This window comes from Erpetoichthys calabaricus, chromosome 10, assembly GCF_900747795.2.
Source record: "Erpetoichthys calabaricus chromosome 10, fErpCal1.3, whole genome shotgun sequence".
Taxonomy (NCBI): domain Eukaryota; kingdom Metazoa; phylum Chordata; class Cladistia; order Polypteriformes; family Polypteridae; genus Erpetoichthys; species Erpetoichthys calabaricus.
The window spans coordinates 84,577,162-84,595,491 of NC_041403.2; the positions used below are offsets into that span (position 1 = coordinate 84,577,162).

Sequence of the window (18,330 nt, forward strand, 5' to 3'; positions counted from 1 at the left end):
ATTGATTGGGTGGTGTTTCATGATACAGATGGACAATGACCCAAAACATACAGCCAAAGCAACCCAGGAGTTTATTAAAGCAAAGAAGTGGAAAATTCTTGAATGGCCAAGTCAGTCACCTGATCTTAACCCAACTGAGCATGCACTTCACTTGTTGAAGACTAAACTTCGGACAGAAAGGCCCACAAACAAACAGCAACTGAAAGCCGCTGCAGTAAAGGCCTGGCAGAGCATTAAAAAGGAGGAAACCCAGCATCTGGTGATGTCCATGAGTTCAAGACTTCAGGCTGTCATTGCCAGCAAAGGATTTATTAGAAATGAACATTTTATTTCCAGTTATTTAATTTGTCCAATTACTTTTGAGCCCCTGAAATGAAGGGATTGTGTTCAAAAAATGCTTTAGTTGCCTCACATTTTTATGCAATCGTTTTGTTCACCCCACTGAATTAAAGCTGAAAGTCTGCACTTCAACTGCATCTGAGTTGTTTCATCTAAAATTCATTGTGGTAATGTACAGAACCAAAATTAGAAAAAGTTGTCTCTTTCCAAATATTTATGGACCTAACTGTATACCCAGTATCCTTACTTTAAATCTTGTATTTGTTTAAAAACGTATTCTTTGCACACTTCAAATGTATTTAAGTTTTTTCAGACTGTGTGACTCTTTGCTGAATGTGCTTGCATCTTTCCACTTTTATATATCATCTTGCATGTGCTTATATTATGGTTAATCTTTTTCTTCATCATATTTACTTAGACACAGTAAACTTAACATTTTCCTGATTTAATTTACACTCTGTGACTGTTTAAACCATTACAGTGTTGTACAGACTTTTGAAATGTTTTAATTTTGTTTCCCTGAAACCTATATTTGATTGTCTACACTTCTAACCCAGAAATAAATATTTAAGTATTTCAAGCATACCTTCAATTGGAAATTTTCTTGTGTAGTGCAATGTTATGAATATGCCCAAACATATTGTGGGTTTACAAACTGTATGACTTGGCTAGTTCTGTGTGTAGATTCTACCATTTTATCTTTAATGAGTTTTTACACTTATTCAGAACATCATCACCATCAGAATTGTGATATTTGGGGAATCAGCAAGGCAAAATTTTGCGAGTAAAAATCCTAGGTTGCCTGTTCAACTCTACCTACTGTCTTACTGTGTGACTGTTTAGATTATATTGTTTCATCTCTGAGTATCTACTAGCTATCATCTTATGACAAATCAGGGATCATTAAATTACTGGTTGTAGTAACAGTTTATCAAGTAGTAAAAACTTGACATTATTCTGTATTGCAGACTGAAATTGTGAAAAAGGCACTGACAGATCTACATTTGAACATCGTGGAAATGATAGATGAATCTGCCACCCTAGATGGAGGAGATGTTCTGTTTACAGGTAAGTGCTTGTATTCATTATATGTAGTAACATAACAACAGAACATTCTCAAGCCTGCTTAATCCGACTAAGGGTTGTGGGGTTCAGGGCCTATCCTAGCAGGACTAAGTGCAAGACAGGAAACAACACTGGCTGGACACAGGATCGTGTATTATAATCCTATCCGAAATGTTAAAGGGTGAGCATGACTTTCCACTTTTATCTGAATGGTGCCTAAGTATGCCTTTGCAATTGTTAGCTTGATCTCAGATGCATATTATCACTATTTGAGTCTGGTACAGTATATTTTCAGATTATGTTTGTAAGTACTTTGTTGCAAAAGATTATGATAGATAGATAGATAGATAGATATGGTATAACTTTACAGATGATTCATCTTTTAACGTACAAAGGTATATCAAACAGACACCATAAAATGTACATTCAAAGGTGTGTCATATAGTGCCAGATGATGCTTTAAGTCACTGTATGTTGTGGCCTGTAAAGGTTTAACAGATACCAAAACCCTGGTACAACTACATAAACAACAGTCCCCGGTTCAAAAAAATTATTTTTATTCAAAGAAATACCTTCACACAGTTTTTTTTCCTTTAAATCATCACCTACACAATTCCTTCTGTTCTTTCTTTTCCTGTCTTCCCCACACTGGCCAGTTGAGCTTTTCCCTCCTCCTTCTCTCCCAGCTCTGACTCCCTGTGTGCCATGCCAGTGCTTAAGGTGAGTACTTCTGGGTCAGGCAAAAACCCCTCAAAATGGCAGCATCCACAGCACTCAGCAGGGCTCAACAACAGAACTACAATTGTCATGTTACCCTGCAGATGTGCACATGGGCGATCCAGTAAAGGGTTGCTGCCATCTAATGCATCGGGGGAGTATACAGCCCTGATAGGCGGTGTCCCCCTGTCCCTCCACTTCACTGTCTAGCCCAGGAAAGGAAACACCAGCCATCTCACTGGGGAAGCCTCTCCATCCCTGCCTTCCATTACACTGTGATAATATATAATGTACAGTAAAACCTTGATTATCCGTCATTCGATTAACCATCAGTTTCTGTTTACCGTCAGGACCAAAAAAAAAAAGTGCACACCATCGCCTACCTATTACTGTACTACTACTTCCGTACGGTATGCTGCAAGCTCTGCACATTGGAACAACTCTCCCTTCTGCTACTGTGTAGTGTTCGTCACCAGCACCACATGCCAGGCCGCATTTTGAAATCAGTGTCAGTTAAATACCTTCAGTTTTAATAGCATTTCGTAGCTTTTCTGTTTTATTATAATTAATCTACTATACATTGTTATGGCTGATAAACGCAAGTGTGTGGTGTTGGAATTGTCACAAAAAAATGAAATTATTAAATGTTTACAAAATGGCAAAAGTGCTTCAAGTATTGCATCAATTTACGGAGTACGAAGAACAACAGTGAACTATAGAAGGCGTGATGCCGACAAAATTGAAAAACAAGTTGAAAATGGAAACCACAGCCGTCTGGAGCTTTTTTTGTTTTTTCTGTCCTCCCTGGCCATCGGACCTTACTTTTATTCTATGTTAATTAGTGTTCCCTAATTCTATTTTCTTATTTATTTTGTCTTTTTTCTCTTTCTTCATCATGTAAAGCACTTTGAGCTACATCATTTGTATGAAAATGTGCTATAGAAATAAATGTTGTTGTTGTTGTAATGTTAATGAATTAATGTTCTCCTGTTTTGTAATTTTCTTTTTAAATTCTATTATATTATGTTTTATTAATATATTGTGACGTGTGGGCAGCTTGTGATGCACTGCTGGGGAGCAGAAAGTGTTTAATGAATGGCGTAAGTAAAGGGACTGGGTGAAGGGCTTCTGTTCTGTAAGGGGCAGACACGTCTGTTAGGAGACGAGAGACAGGAGAAGTTAGGAGAAAAAGAAAGGTGCGGCAGAATTGAGTAGGGAGCCAGGAGACAATAAGCAGGAGTCTTTGCATTATAGAGAAAAAAAGAATGTAAGTGGCAGGAGATAAACTAATTGGTAGGGAAAGCTTTCTTTTATTGTTTTGGAGATGTGCTCTGTAACCCAGATAACCGTTTGCTGTTTATCAAGACTTCTTTAAAGGCTGTATTCTGGGCTTGAAGGAACTCCATCTGTTCTGCTCTCTAGTCAACGTGTGACACCTCGTCATGGGTGGCTGGGCTTTTATGGTCCTGGGACTGGAAGGAGCGGAGCGGAGTCACCGGGTGTTTTTTTGGCATTGTGGAGGCAAAGGAAAGCAATACAGTTAGCAGAAGCACCCCCTCTCGGCTCACAGTGGTGTCACATACCTGGTAAGAACCCGGATGTGACCCTCTGACGCACTGGCTACTTGAATCCCCAGACATTTATCAGATGTGACTTGCTCAACCTATTCTTCATTTATTGAAGTAGGTGGATGACATTCTTTCCTTCTGAAGTCTATGACCATCTATTTTGTTTTCTTCACATTGATCTTTTGAAATTACAGAGCACCACTTAATACAGTTTGTTTTCTCACTTTTAAAACATTTCTGAGATAATGCTTGGGTATGTAGAAACCTCACAGATGCAGTATCTTCTTTATATTTAATAAATACTTGATACTAATTTATGTCTAACATATATATTACTGAGAAGGGGATATGACCACCTCTGGCAATATGTCTAAAAGGTGACAGAAAAGAGTTAAAGCTCACTTGCTGACTAAAATCACAATTGTACAATGGTAGAATAATTAACAAAGAGTTCTGTGAACATTTTGACTGACTAGCTGTCTGTTAAGGAATGCACTGCTGTAATCTATAAAAGTCTTTTGACTATTTTATTAACTTGCTCTGTATGTTCAAAGATGGTATCCTTGACATCCTTTGCTGTTCATGGATATAAAGTGTTTTAACCTCTGGAGGAAGATGCTTTAATATGATCTGCTGAACAGATGTCATTGATCATGAAAATAAAGCTACTAGATATAGATCATTCATTTCCTTTGGTCTTGTGTTCTTGGTCACTGGTACAATCACTGTCCTTTGAAACAGCTTTGAAAAAGGTGTGTAAGTGCTCGTCATTACAGTCAATACCATCTCAGCCATATGGGCTTTCCTTGGCTTCACACTTTAGACTGATCTAACAGCATTACCGGTGTCTGCTTCAGCCGGAATATGCCTTACTATGTCGATAGCCTTTGTTTTGACCTACCAAAAATGAAATGATCTTAATACTGAATTAGTACTGTTGGAATGTTCTGGAGGTATTCATTCCTTGTCCAATACCTGATTTTTCTGGTATTGAGGCTGCAGGTGTGTTGGAGTCCATCCAAGGAGCAGCAAACAGCAGATAGAATATCTTTAAACATAATAAGGAATTCAAGTCTTCTCTTTGTATAGTTATGTAACTACACTGTTTTCACTGATCGTTCATTCAGTGCACTGCAATTAATACAATATTACTAACATGATGTTAGTGTAAATTAGATCAAGAATGTCATAAATGTGGCATTTTACATCCAAATGAAAGCATGAAATCAATAAGGAAAACAGTATAACACAACACTCTTTATTTTTAGCTATAATATTGAACTCAACCACTCATCCATCATTATGCCCATGCATTTTCTGAATGTACTCAGCACATTACTGAGTTACAAAGAGTTGTAGTCTTTCACAGCATATGGCAAGAGCCAGACACAAACAGGTTTCAGTTCATCATAGTGTGCATTCACTCACGGATTCACTCAGCAGATCAGTTGACAGCTGTTAACCTAAGTCACATGTCTTTGGAGTACAACAGAAAGCCTACCATAGGGACTTAGGGAGAGCATGCAAACTCCACCCAGGCATAGAATCTTAGTTTTTGGTGCTATCAGAAGTCAGCAATCCATTGCTCAATCCGCCCACACAAACATTTGCAATTCTGCTCAGACTAGTTCAGGGTCATAAGCTCAAAAGTCTATCCCGATAGCATCTAGATCAAAAAAAGCCAACTCTGGAAGGGGCACAGGTTCATCCCACTCTCTCCTCACATAGGGCCAATTTCAGTTTTTGTTGTACAGAACCTTTCTGTCGAACCCTGACAAAGTTTTTGGATTTGTTATTTGGATGACAACTAATTTTACTGTTATTGTGTTGAGAAATTATAACCTGTTTTTGAGCCAATGCTAAAATTTTACATTAATATGGTGCTTTTTCTGTAGGAAATGTACAGTAAAACAGGGGGAAAACTAAATAATGGCTGCAATTTCTGAAGAAAAAATGAAAAAAACTTATAAAGCCCAGCACTAGAGAATCACCACTACTCTCACATTATATACAGTACATATCTGATCTATTTTTACAACTTTCTGACATTCCAGATTCCAGTGCATGTTCTGTCAGTACATTTCAGTGATTAACGAGCCTGTGTCTTAAATAGATTTCAGCTTCGTTTCTACATGAACTTCTCTTTCTTCTTGTTTAATTCTGTTTGTTGCCAGTTAAAATTTTTGCTGTTTTAAATCTTTGACCCTTTCACAAATGTGTATAATTTTTAAACTGACTGTTCTTTAAAATGTACGCAAACAATAAACTTGTTGCTTTTTAAAAAGCTTCACTATTTTTCTTTTTTTTGCTTTTCTATTTTTTCTAATTTCGGCAGATATAATTTTTTATAATTTATTTACTTTTTATGATATAATTATTAATATTAGTGTACAAACAAATCTCAAAAATATTCCAAATTTAATCGCTGTGAGCAGTTTTGTGAATTAGTGCTGGCATGGCGGTGAGTTCTTCACAGTCATTAAGAGGACGGCAAGTGACATATGCAGCCAGGAGCTCTGGGTAGGGTACAAGGGGGGAACTCACACTGGGACTCGCTGCCAGTCCAATGCAGAGGACAATCACACACACACACATACTCACTTCACTCTGAACTTGCCAGTTAACCAACATGCACATCTTTGGAATATGGGAGAAACCCATGCAGACATGAGGAAGGCATGCAAACTCCTCCTGGCGAATGGTCTGGAAAATGCTATCCACTTCACCTCCATATTATTAGGACTTTAAACTCTTGTCTGATGTTGTAATGTGAGTTTTAAATACATGGCCTTGTGACCATGACCATTTAGTTTGACCTTATGTCTCAAGTCTGCAGTGTGCAAATATTCTGTTTTAATGAAAATTCACTAAAAAATAGAAGCTGTGGTTGACCTTTTCTTTTTAAAAGTATGAGGAGTACATTACATTCATCTGTTATCTAAGCCAGTTATGGTCACGGGTTCCTGGAACATATCCCAGCAGCATCAGGCACAAGAAAGAAGCCAACCCTGGACAGAGTGCTATTAAACACACAAAAACGTAAAATAAATCAAACCTTAGAAAAATCAATTGGGATCTGTAAAGTCTGTCTCACTGCAAAATGTATTTGGATTACTGTAAAGACAGGATGTTAATAGTAATCCCACCTGGTTCTTCAATGGCCTCCTGCAAAATATAATTGTCTGTGCTTTAGCTGAAAGAATAAATTATTTTTGACCTTGAATTCTATCATTTTTAATTAACTGCTTCAGGCCAGATGACATTATAAAGCCATATGCTAGGTGTCATGTAGCCCATTAAGCCATTGGAGCTAAACTGTGTCAAGCTTATTTGACTTGCACAAAACTTCACAAAGGTTGCTGTGGTGCGATGAATTACTAAGTGGCATCCACAGCTCCACCAGACTTTATGCCTTTATTAGTATCTAATAAAGGCTATGGATACATTTTTGTGCATGTAAGTAAGCATTTCTATTAGGCAGTAAACTTCAACAGTGGCTAGTGTTGTTGTTGTTTACTCGTTCTTATGTTCCTGGTTTGATACCAGACTGAGCAGCTAGTTGGTCTTCATGTTCACCCCATGTTTATGCGAGTTTCCTTCCCAATTTCAAAGCCACATTAAGTTACTTCTAAAGTGGTTCTACAGTGTGTGTGTTGTAGGGAACTGATGTTGCAAGTGGAACTGATAAAGTCCAACAGGCATGTGTAAAATGCTTCTAAATTACCATAGCTTTGTGTCTCTAAATGAAAGTTTCAAAATTCTGCCTTTACTGTTGAAAGACCCTGACTTCTTGGGAACTAAACGATGACAGGCAGGTTCGAAGATGGATAGAAAGTTTGAATGGCAACTAAGTAATTTAACTTTTGTTAATATTGCTTCTAAATTCAACAGCCTACTCTGCATCTGCCTGGGGTCTAAGTTTACATTGGCTGCAGTCTTCCATATTTCTCACATCATCGCCAGGAGATTAGATTAATATTATCTGCCTGAAGGAATGTGGATTTTCCAGTTTTTGCTAAGCGCTCTGTTGTGCAGATGCTTATATTTCAACTTTGCTAGTTCATTAAATGTAATTTTTTTCACTGTTGTTGTTGCTTATTCATATTAAAGATACACAATGTACCTACTCACTTGCAAGCGTCTTTTTCTTCATTTTTCTTCATCTGCAGGTCGAGAGTTCTTTGTGGGCCTGTCTAAAAGGACAAATCAACGTGGAGCTGAAATCCTTGCAGATGCATTTAAGGTCAGTCAATTCATGATAATAATGTAACTTACATAAAATTACCATGATTATCTAAATTTAGTCAATGAGGTCTTCCTGCTGAGCCCTGCTACTTCAGTCCTGACCTTAGAAATCTGTTGTTGTACTTAAGAGAGCCTCACATAATATATGATGGGCCTTCAGAATTGACAAGCATTAATCTCTAACCATATGTTTTTTTGCCTTTTATTTAAAACAAACCGTATACACCCACCATTTCTGATGAAACATTATTTGTATGCTTTTTTCACATGCTGTAAAAAAAATACTCTTTAATATGTCTCTATATACTATATATTTTTGGTACATCGCAACATAAGCTGTAGAACTGCAAAAAAAAAAAAAAGGATAATCTTAGCATTTCCAATTTCACAACTGATTGGTTTACAATTTTTTAGATAGCGATTTAGTAAAATAATTCATTGAGTATGGAGGATTTATTTAACAGCATAGTTAATGAAATTGTAGAATTGAACAGATTAATTTTGGTTGGAATAGATGGAATTTTGGTTAATGAAATAATTCTGTATTTTTGTTTTAAATTATACCAGATGTATGAGACTCCAGGTGAGCAGTTTTTTGCTCTTCTTCTACTTGTTATAGAATTGTAGCATATTTATTGTTATGCTTAAAATATTTTATATATGCTTGTTTTATTAAACATTTGCCAAATAAATGCATATCATGACAGCTGGCAGAAGAGTTTGAACTACAGCATGTTAGAAGAGCACTTTTAGATGAGACATTAGAAAGTTGTATTGTATTAGATAGAAGTTCTTTAACAGATTTTGTTCACTTGTTTTGATTTTACTCAGGACTATGCAGTTTCAACAGTCCCCATTTATGATGCTTTGCACCTAAAGTCGTTCTGCAGCATGGCTGGTCCGGGACTCTTAGTGATTGGCTCCAGTGACGGAGCACAGAAAGCTTTGAAGGTATTGTGCTAAGTTAGAACTGAGAGAAATGAGCATGCTTTTTGACTGTTATTTAATACACTTCCGTTGTGGAGCAGTGGATTAGTCTATGATGTTTGAAAGTTACCATATAGCACTCCTTTTTAAATATTTTAAATGAAGACATTTATGTAATGTAGAGACAACTGTTTCAATTACACTTTCATGAATATTGTGAAAACAGTTATCTTGAAAGAATTTAGGAAAAGCTTTCTTTAGCCCCTTCACAAACAAGAAGCACACATTTTAAATATAAAGCAAAAAACATTTGTATGAACGTGCTGGGTTGTTTTGAAGGACAATGTGTGTGTAACTTAAAGTCAGGCAGGATGCTAAGTCACCCTCTCACCACACTGAGGTGCATTTACCAGGCAGAAGCAAAAACACATTGGCTTACAAAGCTGGGTCTTACAACAGATGGCTACATTATGTAATCATAAGTGGTTTGAGTAGTAGAACTCGGGAGAGGCACGTGTCCCATCTTGATAGCTGGATGAGATGGGTGGGATATTTCACAGTACTGAGAAATCAAGCACCCATTCCAGACAGGGCTTTTATGCTTGTTTGGAAGCAGGTTAGCACCTTCTGTCAGGTATGCAAATCCAAATCAGTGAATATATCGCCTCAAAATTTTGTACAGATTACCCATTTGTACAGGGAAAGACTATAGGCTATGTTTTGTTGTGTAATTGTTCTTCTTGAGAAACCATATCTAATGACACACATGCTCTTTATTATGGAAGTGCCCTTAGGAGGCATTTTTGGGACTTGTCACAGATATATAGAGGTGCTTCCCACAGTGGGTTTGGTCAGTGAAATTTTGGTTATTTCTTTTTTCCTCCATGCACTTTGCAGCACTTGTATCCCTGGTAGTTAATTATATCTAGAAACAAAAGTACATTCACCATCACCCTGACTAAGTAAGATGGATCACATTACTTCATTGAACACTGCAGCTACACCAAAGGAACATAAAAAAATTCTCCGATGATAATATTAAACATCACCTCTTAGGTAGTGGGTTGCACAGTGGGAAGCAGGTGTCACTGCTTCTATATAGCCTCAGGAGGCCAGATTCAAATCCCAGTCTATTCAGTGTTCGTGTTGCTTGTTCACCATCTTCTCAGTGTCTGCATGGTTTTCTCTTTATACTGTATTTAATGCTTACCACTGTATTATGATAACATTTTTGTGCATCTTACATATGTTCTTTCTGTGTTCCAGATGTTTTTCTAACCATGCCATAATCTCGCTGTTATAATACAGGGGTTTTAAATTTTAGTCTTGCGTTTCCCTTTCTATCACATCCAATTACTGCTTTTAACTCATCTGCTGTCTACATCAATAATGCTATTACTTCACATTTTCCACTTATATTTTGCTGATGCATTATTACAGTTTTTTTTTTTGGTTTTATTTTTTAACTAAACAAGTCTTATGCACAGAGTTGGGCATGTCATTGAACACCTCATTTTGTCTTTTGTTTAATTTAAAATGGTTTAAGTATTCAAGGTTTTGCTTTCTAATTGGCATGCAGGTCAGAATGTCAATGAAATACTGGCTCCCCTGTAGCATATACACACTGGATCAAAGCACAAAAAACAACACTACATTATTAAATACTAAAATGAAACAATAATTACAAACTAGTTTCGTCACACTTTCTGTAATGGAGTAGAGTCTCATCCTGCAACTAATATATAAGTTCAGTATAATATGAGGGTACGTCAAAAAGTATCTGCAATAATGTTTGATCTTTTTTATGCTGTTGGCAGCAACAGTAGTTGCACATGTGCGTGTGAGCTTTGTTTGTTGCTGCAACGCAGGTCCAAACTGGTCTTCTTAATTTCTGAAGTGTGATACTGTTGTTAACCCTTTCTGTATGCACCAAAGAACTGCAGCATACTGTTATGTAGGATTATCCAAGGCTGAATGTTTATTAGGCACACAGATCCGTCATTGACTTTCAGCACAGTACTGAAACAAAGTTTTTGGCTAAGTGAAGTGTTTACAAATAGATTAAAAAGTTCATAAATGGCTAACTCAATATCACAAATGAAGAACAATCAGGTTACCCATCCATATCTAGTCCTGCTGGCAAATCTGAATATACCCGTGACATGGTTCTAACAAACAAACCTGTGACAGTTGATGATGTAGTGGCTCATCTGCAAAACAGTCATTGATTTACTTATGAATTAATTTATGACAAACTTGTTTTTCATAAGGTGTTTACACAATGGGTTCCAAAATATCTAATCCAAGAACATAAAAAATACAGTTTGGTACTGGCTCACCTGGAGAGAGAAGTAGGTGTAAATAGGTGGGTGTAAATTCTATTTATAGACTATAGCACTGCATTTAACCCAAGCTCATCACCAAACTCAGGGACCTGCACCTGAACACTTTACTTTGTGCTTAGTTCTTTATCTTCCTGACAGGCAGATCCCAGATGGTTCGAGTGGGTAGCTGCACTTCATCTACTCTTACCTTTAGCACAGGTGCTCCACAAGGCTTTGTTCTGAGTCCTCTGCTGTATTCCCTGTACACATATCACTGCATGGTTGCACATGCCTCTAACATCATTATCAAGTTTACTGATGACACGGCTGTGGTAGGCTTGATACCTAACAATGAGCAGGCTCACCTAGGATGGAGTGGAGAGTGTGCCACACTGGTGTTTAGACAACAGTCTACTACTGATTGTGAGAAAGACAAATTAGCTCTGATTGTGGACTTTGGAAGAAAACAGCAGAGGCACTAACATACCATACCCAAGTATTATCAGCACTCATTTGAATTGGGTGGACAGTTTTATATACCTCAGTGTCCACATCACAGAGGATCTAACCTGGTCCAAACACACCAGCACCTTGGTAAAGAAGACATGACATTCTACCTTCTTAGATGCCTCAGGGATTTCATGTTGCTTTCCCTGATACTAAAGAAATTCTACACATCCACCATTGAATGTATCTTGACAGGAAATATTACTGCCTGGTTTGGGAACAGCATGCAGCAGGACAGCCAGGCTCTGCAGAGAATTTTACGGTCAGCTAAACGTATCACTGGGTTTACACTTCCTAACTTTGAGGACATCTATACCAAACTATGCCGGACCAGGGCAAAGAAAATCATCATTAATACCAGCTCTCCTAACAAAGGGTTCCTTTTTGTGCTGCATTTAGGTAAACACTGCTGCCTAAAATCCATTTCAGAGAGACTGAGGAAGAACTTGTTTCCACAATCCATGCACATCTTGAATAAGGAAATTGTCTAGAAGTACAGTACATGATGCCCTATTGTTAACTCTCTTAACTTTACCTTATTTATGTAGTTACTATTTATTATTTACCACATATTTAAAATTCTATTAATGATTTTTGAGAATTATAAAGTCATATATTATTGTTATTGACCTTTTACATTTTTCTTAAAGACACAGTCATGTTGTACTGTATATTTTTCACAAGGTTTTGGTCTCATACTTTGCATGAGATGGACGGCTAGAGCCGAGCTCCGTTAGTAGCGGTGTTATTTTACCCATTCTTTACTATCATCCTGAGGTATCCTGTATTTACATTATATGCAAGTATAAATAAACATGAACAGTAAACAAAGGGTTCAGAAAGAAAAGGATAAGACTCAGGCTGCTAAATTTTCATCAAAGTCAAGACCAGCCTCAAGGTCACAGTATGGCCTACGAGAGACTGACCTGGAACAGATGGGCCAAGGAATTGATCTGCCAGGACCTCATGCTGCAGCATCACCTCCAGCCGAAAGCAAAAGTGGGAGTGAAACTGTGAGCGAGGCGGGGAGGATTCATTGATTTCAGGAAAATTACTGGAACTGAGCATGGTCCATTCATCCCCACTGCCAACCGCAGCTAATACCTTCCATGAGTCCCGCATCATCTCCTATCGGACCAACAACTCTGCCTTACGGAGTGCAGATAAGACCAAAACACACTTTTCAAGCTGAAGGAAATGATTGCCACACTCAGAGGCAGTTTACTACAACTTCTGCAAAAATTCTTGGAAACATTGATGAAAAAATATAGGAAAATATGAGTGACTTAGAGAGTAAAATAAGAGTACTTACTGTTCAGCTTGAAGATGTTAAGCAATAGTTAACAATCAACTTCCATCACTGATGAAAATGCTGCGGCTGCAAAATCAGAATGCAAAGTGCTTGCTGACAAAGTGGCTGAGCTGGAAGACAGTTATAGAAGGAACAACATCAGAATCGAAGGTCTCCCTGAAAAATGTGAAAGTCCAAACCCAGTGAAATTCATGGCTGAACTATTCTCTAAAATAACTGGAAAGGACTTCAAATCAGACACCAAGATCTCAGCAGCCTATCGTATACGTGGCTCAAATGCCTCAAAACCGAGAACCCTTATACAAACTACACGCCAAACAAAATTTCATGTCCCTTCTCAGACAGAAAGAGGAGATTATGTTTGAAAATAACAGCATTTGTATTTTTATTCTTCTGCAGTAGCTGCTAAACACGCCATATACTATAGTATTAAACACTGTCTACACAGTGCTGATATTAGATACAGCCTTTTGTACCCTGCCAAATTAAAAGTGAATATTTAAAGTCAGTTTTACATTTTTAGCTCTCTGAATGAAACATAAAGAAAGCTACATAGACTGCTCCTAGCATCCTTTTTGAAACATGATCATGAGTCATACCGTGTTCTGACAAGGCAAAGAGAATTCTGTTGGCAACTAAGACCATTTATATTTTTACAGGAGACTCACGTAATAAATAAAGACCAGTTTCGGTTGCAAAGGGATTGGACTGGACAAGTTTTTCACACTGGCTACTCAAAGAAAACTAGGTGTGTGGGAATCTTAATACACAGAACTATCCCATTTGTTGTGTCAGACATAATATGTGATCCTGAAGGTCAATATGTCATGGTGATGGCCAGTTTATTTAATACTAAAGTGATTCTGATAAATATTTATGCACCTAATGTGGATGATAAGAGATTTCACCCAAAATGTATTCACATCCATTCCTCATGCGAACACTTAGAAAATTATAATGGTCAGAGACTTTAATTGTGTTTTAAATCCAGACCTGGATAGGTCTTCACCTAAAGTGGCGATTACATCTAATACTGCAAAAATAATTACACATTTTGTAATGGATCAGAACTTGTCAGACCCATGGAGGTTTTTAAATCCTAACCTAGAGCATATTCCTTCTTCTCACATGGTCATCATTATTATTATAGAATTGATTATTGCTTCATAGACAATGATTTTTTGCCCATTTCCAAATCATGTAAGTATGACTCTGATCCTAATGCTTAACTTTCTAAATCCTACACACTCATTTCATAGCTGGCATCTTATCCCCTTGTCACTAGCTGATGAGCACTGTACAGAATTAATATCCAAGCAAACTGATTATTTTCTGGAGACAAATGAATCTTCGGAGGTCTCTGCAAGTATACTCTGGGAAACTCTGAAGGCATTTTTAAGCGGACAGATTATTTTATATCGTTTTTACAAAAAATAAATTGGGAACTATTTCTGGGTATACAGAAGCTTAATGACCTTAGGACTAAGAATGTTAATAACCTGGAAGGAAGGCTATGATGGAAAGTGATGCACAGTTAAACTATATAAATGTTGCACATACTGTGTATATATATATATTGTGGGGAACAGCCCGGACGCAGACAGGTAGACATGATGGTTTCACCACACACACATTTATTTACAATATTTACAAGTTCAAGGTGCACAAAACCCAGTGCCGCAGCACCAATCACCCCTTCAGTCCTGGCCACACAACACAATGCCTTCTCAGTCTCTGGTCCGCCTCCACTCCTCTCCACCAAGCTTCGTCCTCTTCCACCCGACTCTTGCCATTCAGTGGAGGGAGGCGGACCCTTTTATACACCCCCAGATAGACTCCAGGTGCTTCCCGAGGCGCCTATGTTGACACACCCCTGTGTGGCGGAAGCTCTGGCTCTGTACCCGGAAGTCCTCCGGGTGTCCCCAATCCTCTTTCCCCCAGCACTTCTGGGTGTGGCGGAAGTGCTGAGGTCCAGGGCTCCCAAGGCATCGGGGCGGCCCCTGGCGGTGACCACGGGCCCCTACAGGGTTGAGCTTCCAAGCTCTGTACCCGTGGCCCCCCAAAGCAACCAGGGCGGTCGCCCCCTCGTGTTCTGAAGGAAGTACAAGCCCTCCTCCATTCCTCCTGGGCGTCCCAGCCGGGCATGAACCCCAGCCGGGTGCCACAATATATATATATATATATATATATTTATATGATTATACTATACAATATGTGTACATATAATTTTTAAAACATACTTCAAGCTCCCAATAGTAATACAGTAAAAGTTGCAGTATCCATTGCAACACCAACTGAAATAAAATGTATTTGAAAATGGTTGTTTGCACACAGAAATGATAAAGAGCATAAAACATTGATTTTTTTAGACAGCAGAGCTGCTGAATGTTACATTCTTTAACTTTTCTAATTTTAATGTATTATTTACAAGGTAACAGTATATAAAGTACATTGTCATGAATAAACTTAATCAGGAATTTGATCTCCATGTCATATATATGTTTTAAATCTTGAAATATTTCCTTTATATTATAAAATTATAAAAGTTGTACTTTAGGGGCATTAAAGTGTTTTCTTGTAACCCTTTACTGGAAGAAATCTGGCTAATGGGGTCACAGAACTTTCCCCATACTCTGATCACGCTCATTGACGGAACCTCTAAATTGAAGATGATTTGTTACAGATGACAAAGACTTTTTCTACTGTAAATGTAACATGATGGCAGTCTAAAACCATCAAAAATACTTCAACAAAAAACTGAAGGCCTTTTACTTTTCAAATACTTTTAGTTGAAATGTTTTTTGAAAAGGGTATGTTTATGGTTACTTTTGATTAAAAAAAATGCAATTATTAAAATGGAAATTCTTATGATTCTTTTTTATTTAAAATCAGTAGTACTCATGATGTTTAAGCCTATAAATAAAATTTGAAGTTTGATGAGTCAGATAACACATTCACAGAAACACATGCTCACATACAGTAAGTAGTTAGGCATAGCATCTTAAATGGTCAAATTGTGTTGCTTAAGTCATGTAAAAACACAAAGCTGAAATTTTCGCTCATTTCAGTTCTTTCCATTTTTGATATTATTAAATGTGTAAAATGTGTTTCAAGTAATGTATAGATACAGGAACTATAATATGTTCATTATTCAGTAGCAACACAAATCACCCTGCCTTCTAAGTGAATGATGCTCAGTTTTTGATAGGACTGAGAAACTAGGCAGGAGCTAGATCTGCTGGGTGTTGATTAGAAATGAAGGCAGAGTAGTCATAACGTTCATTCACTGGAATTGTACAAACTATGACTTGTTAAGTTTTCAACAGATAGTAAATATAAATTATCGTGACACTTTATAAAAGGATGCTAAAAGGTCTGCCTTAAAATAACAACAATAGCTGTTAAGAAAATGACATTTAACAGTTGGGCTATATTTTTACCCATGTAAGTGACATCCATCCGCTATTTGTTGTTTTTCACTTTTGAAGTTTTGTTGCACCAATAAAACGTGTCACTCTTCATTGATAATTAAAAGGCCAAAAGATTTTAAATCCTAGAATGCAGTAATTTTCGTAAGTGTTGTTTTAATCTAAATGAGTTTTAAAATGGGTCTCTTCTTAAAATACTGAAAGCTTAGTTCAGATCATTCACCAGATTGGATTCTGAAATTGTAAAATCTTGAAAAAAGCCCACTTAATTGACTCTGAAGGTCTTTGTGCTTTGACTGCTGACAGCATTTTAGATGTCAGGGGAAGATTAATAGTCCTGACATAATTATACCTCGAGAACTCTGTTTCCAACTTTCAACCAGAAAGGCAAAGATCATTATTTCTGAATTAATGTAAAGACATTTGGAGATGCTGCCATTAGATAAGACTTTACACAAAGGCGACAGTGTTTTGAGTACTTTTTAAAAATAAAAGGCTATCTAAAAAGCTGTGATGTTATTGGATGCTCTTACAGAATGCGAAAAGCAGCAGGCAAGCCAATTAATCAGACACTTGCTACTGTAAAGGTAGGCTTTTAGTATATCACTGTAATGAGACTTCTCCATATTATGAGGAGGAAATGTTGTGTCCCCGTTTATTAAGAACTGAATAATAGACTAGATATTTTATTTTATAATTCATTGGTCAAATGCTCTGACTCTGATATTAGTATTTAGCTGTGCAATCCTTAGATGGACTTGTTAGAACTGATGTTACAATTTAGTATGGAGATTGCCATGCACAGGATTTTTACCCAGTCCAGATGCCCTGCCTCATACCCAATATAGGCTCCAGCTCCCAATGACGCTAAATTGGGTTAAGCAGATTTGAGACGGTTAAGTCATGGTATGGTATGTTATGGTATATACGTTAAAAATAATTTCAATACTTCAGTATTCAGTTTCAGTAAGAAACAGTTTGTGAGGATTATTTCAGTCTTTGTATTCAGAAAATGCCTTTAATGAAAGAAAATGAAAATTTCATTAGTACATTTAAATCTGTTTGATTATTTTGTCCCTCATTCGAGAGCTTTGTGGAACTGAACATTGACACAGCTGTGAAAGTGGTTAAGAAACCTGTGCATTTATTTATTTTCCTGACCTGCTTAGTCCAATACTTGTATAACAACAGGCCATTCCAGCAATTCTCAATGAATGAAAAGAGCCAGCCATGCGAGGTTTATTTGTAAAATCATTGCATATTTGAAAACCAAGCCTGGATTATTGATTTGGAATTCACATGCCTCCGTTTTTTGCAACAATGATAAAAGATTGTTTCTAGTCATTAATAGAAAATGTATAGCTGTACTAATAAAAAGTACTTTAGTATATTTTTTAGAATATAGCTTCATATTAGCCATCATTTGTATTGAAACAATATACTTACCTTATGATAAATGTTTCACATGACACACATGTAAAAGTCATACTATGAAAATAAATACCCATATGCATTTAACTTATTCTTTAAAGGAAACATTGACTGAAATTATTTTACTTTCCTTTGTGACTGCACAACTGTGCCGCCCTTGCATTTATATTTATTTATAAGGTGAATGTGCCTAAGTAGGTAGTGCTTAGGAGGTCCTTACTCACTCATAATTCTGGATTCCACCTTAAGTGCATGTAAATGTGCAAATCAGACCACTTAAAACAAGTCACATAATTTCATCTGGCTTGATTTTTTGCTTAATGCAATGAAATAAAACAAAAAACTCTGCTTCTTCTTGTAGGATAGAAGGGTTAATCACTCAGTTAAGTAGTTATCAGTTTTGTCTTCCACAATGCTGGTAATTAATTAATGCAATACGCCCACAAAGGGGGACACTAAATTAATGA

The 18,330-nt window shown here is 37.1% G+C and overlaps 1 protein-coding gene across 5 annotated transcripts in view; it reads left to right on the forward strand.

The window, feature by feature from the left end:
- Nucleotides 1–18,330, forward strand: part of ddah1 (dimethylarginine dimethylaminohydrolase 1) — a 182,160-nt gene that overhangs the window by 138,834 nt on the left and 24,996 nt on the right. For 4 of the 5 annotated variants that reach the window (XM_028811522.2, XM_051932776.1, XM_051932778.1 and 1 more), the window contains exons 2-4: nucleotides 1,308–1,407; nucleotides 7,859–7,932; nucleotides 8,766–8,885. In XM_028811522.2, the coding sequence (XP_028667355.1) occupies nucleotides 1,308–1,407; nucleotides 7,859–7,932; nucleotides 8,766–8,885 (294 nt within the window). The remainder of the gene's footprint in view (nucleotides 1–1,307; nucleotides 1,408–7,858; nucleotides 7,933–8,765; nucleotides 8,886–18,330) is intronic. The other variant, XM_051932777.1, reaches the window with a different exon arrangement.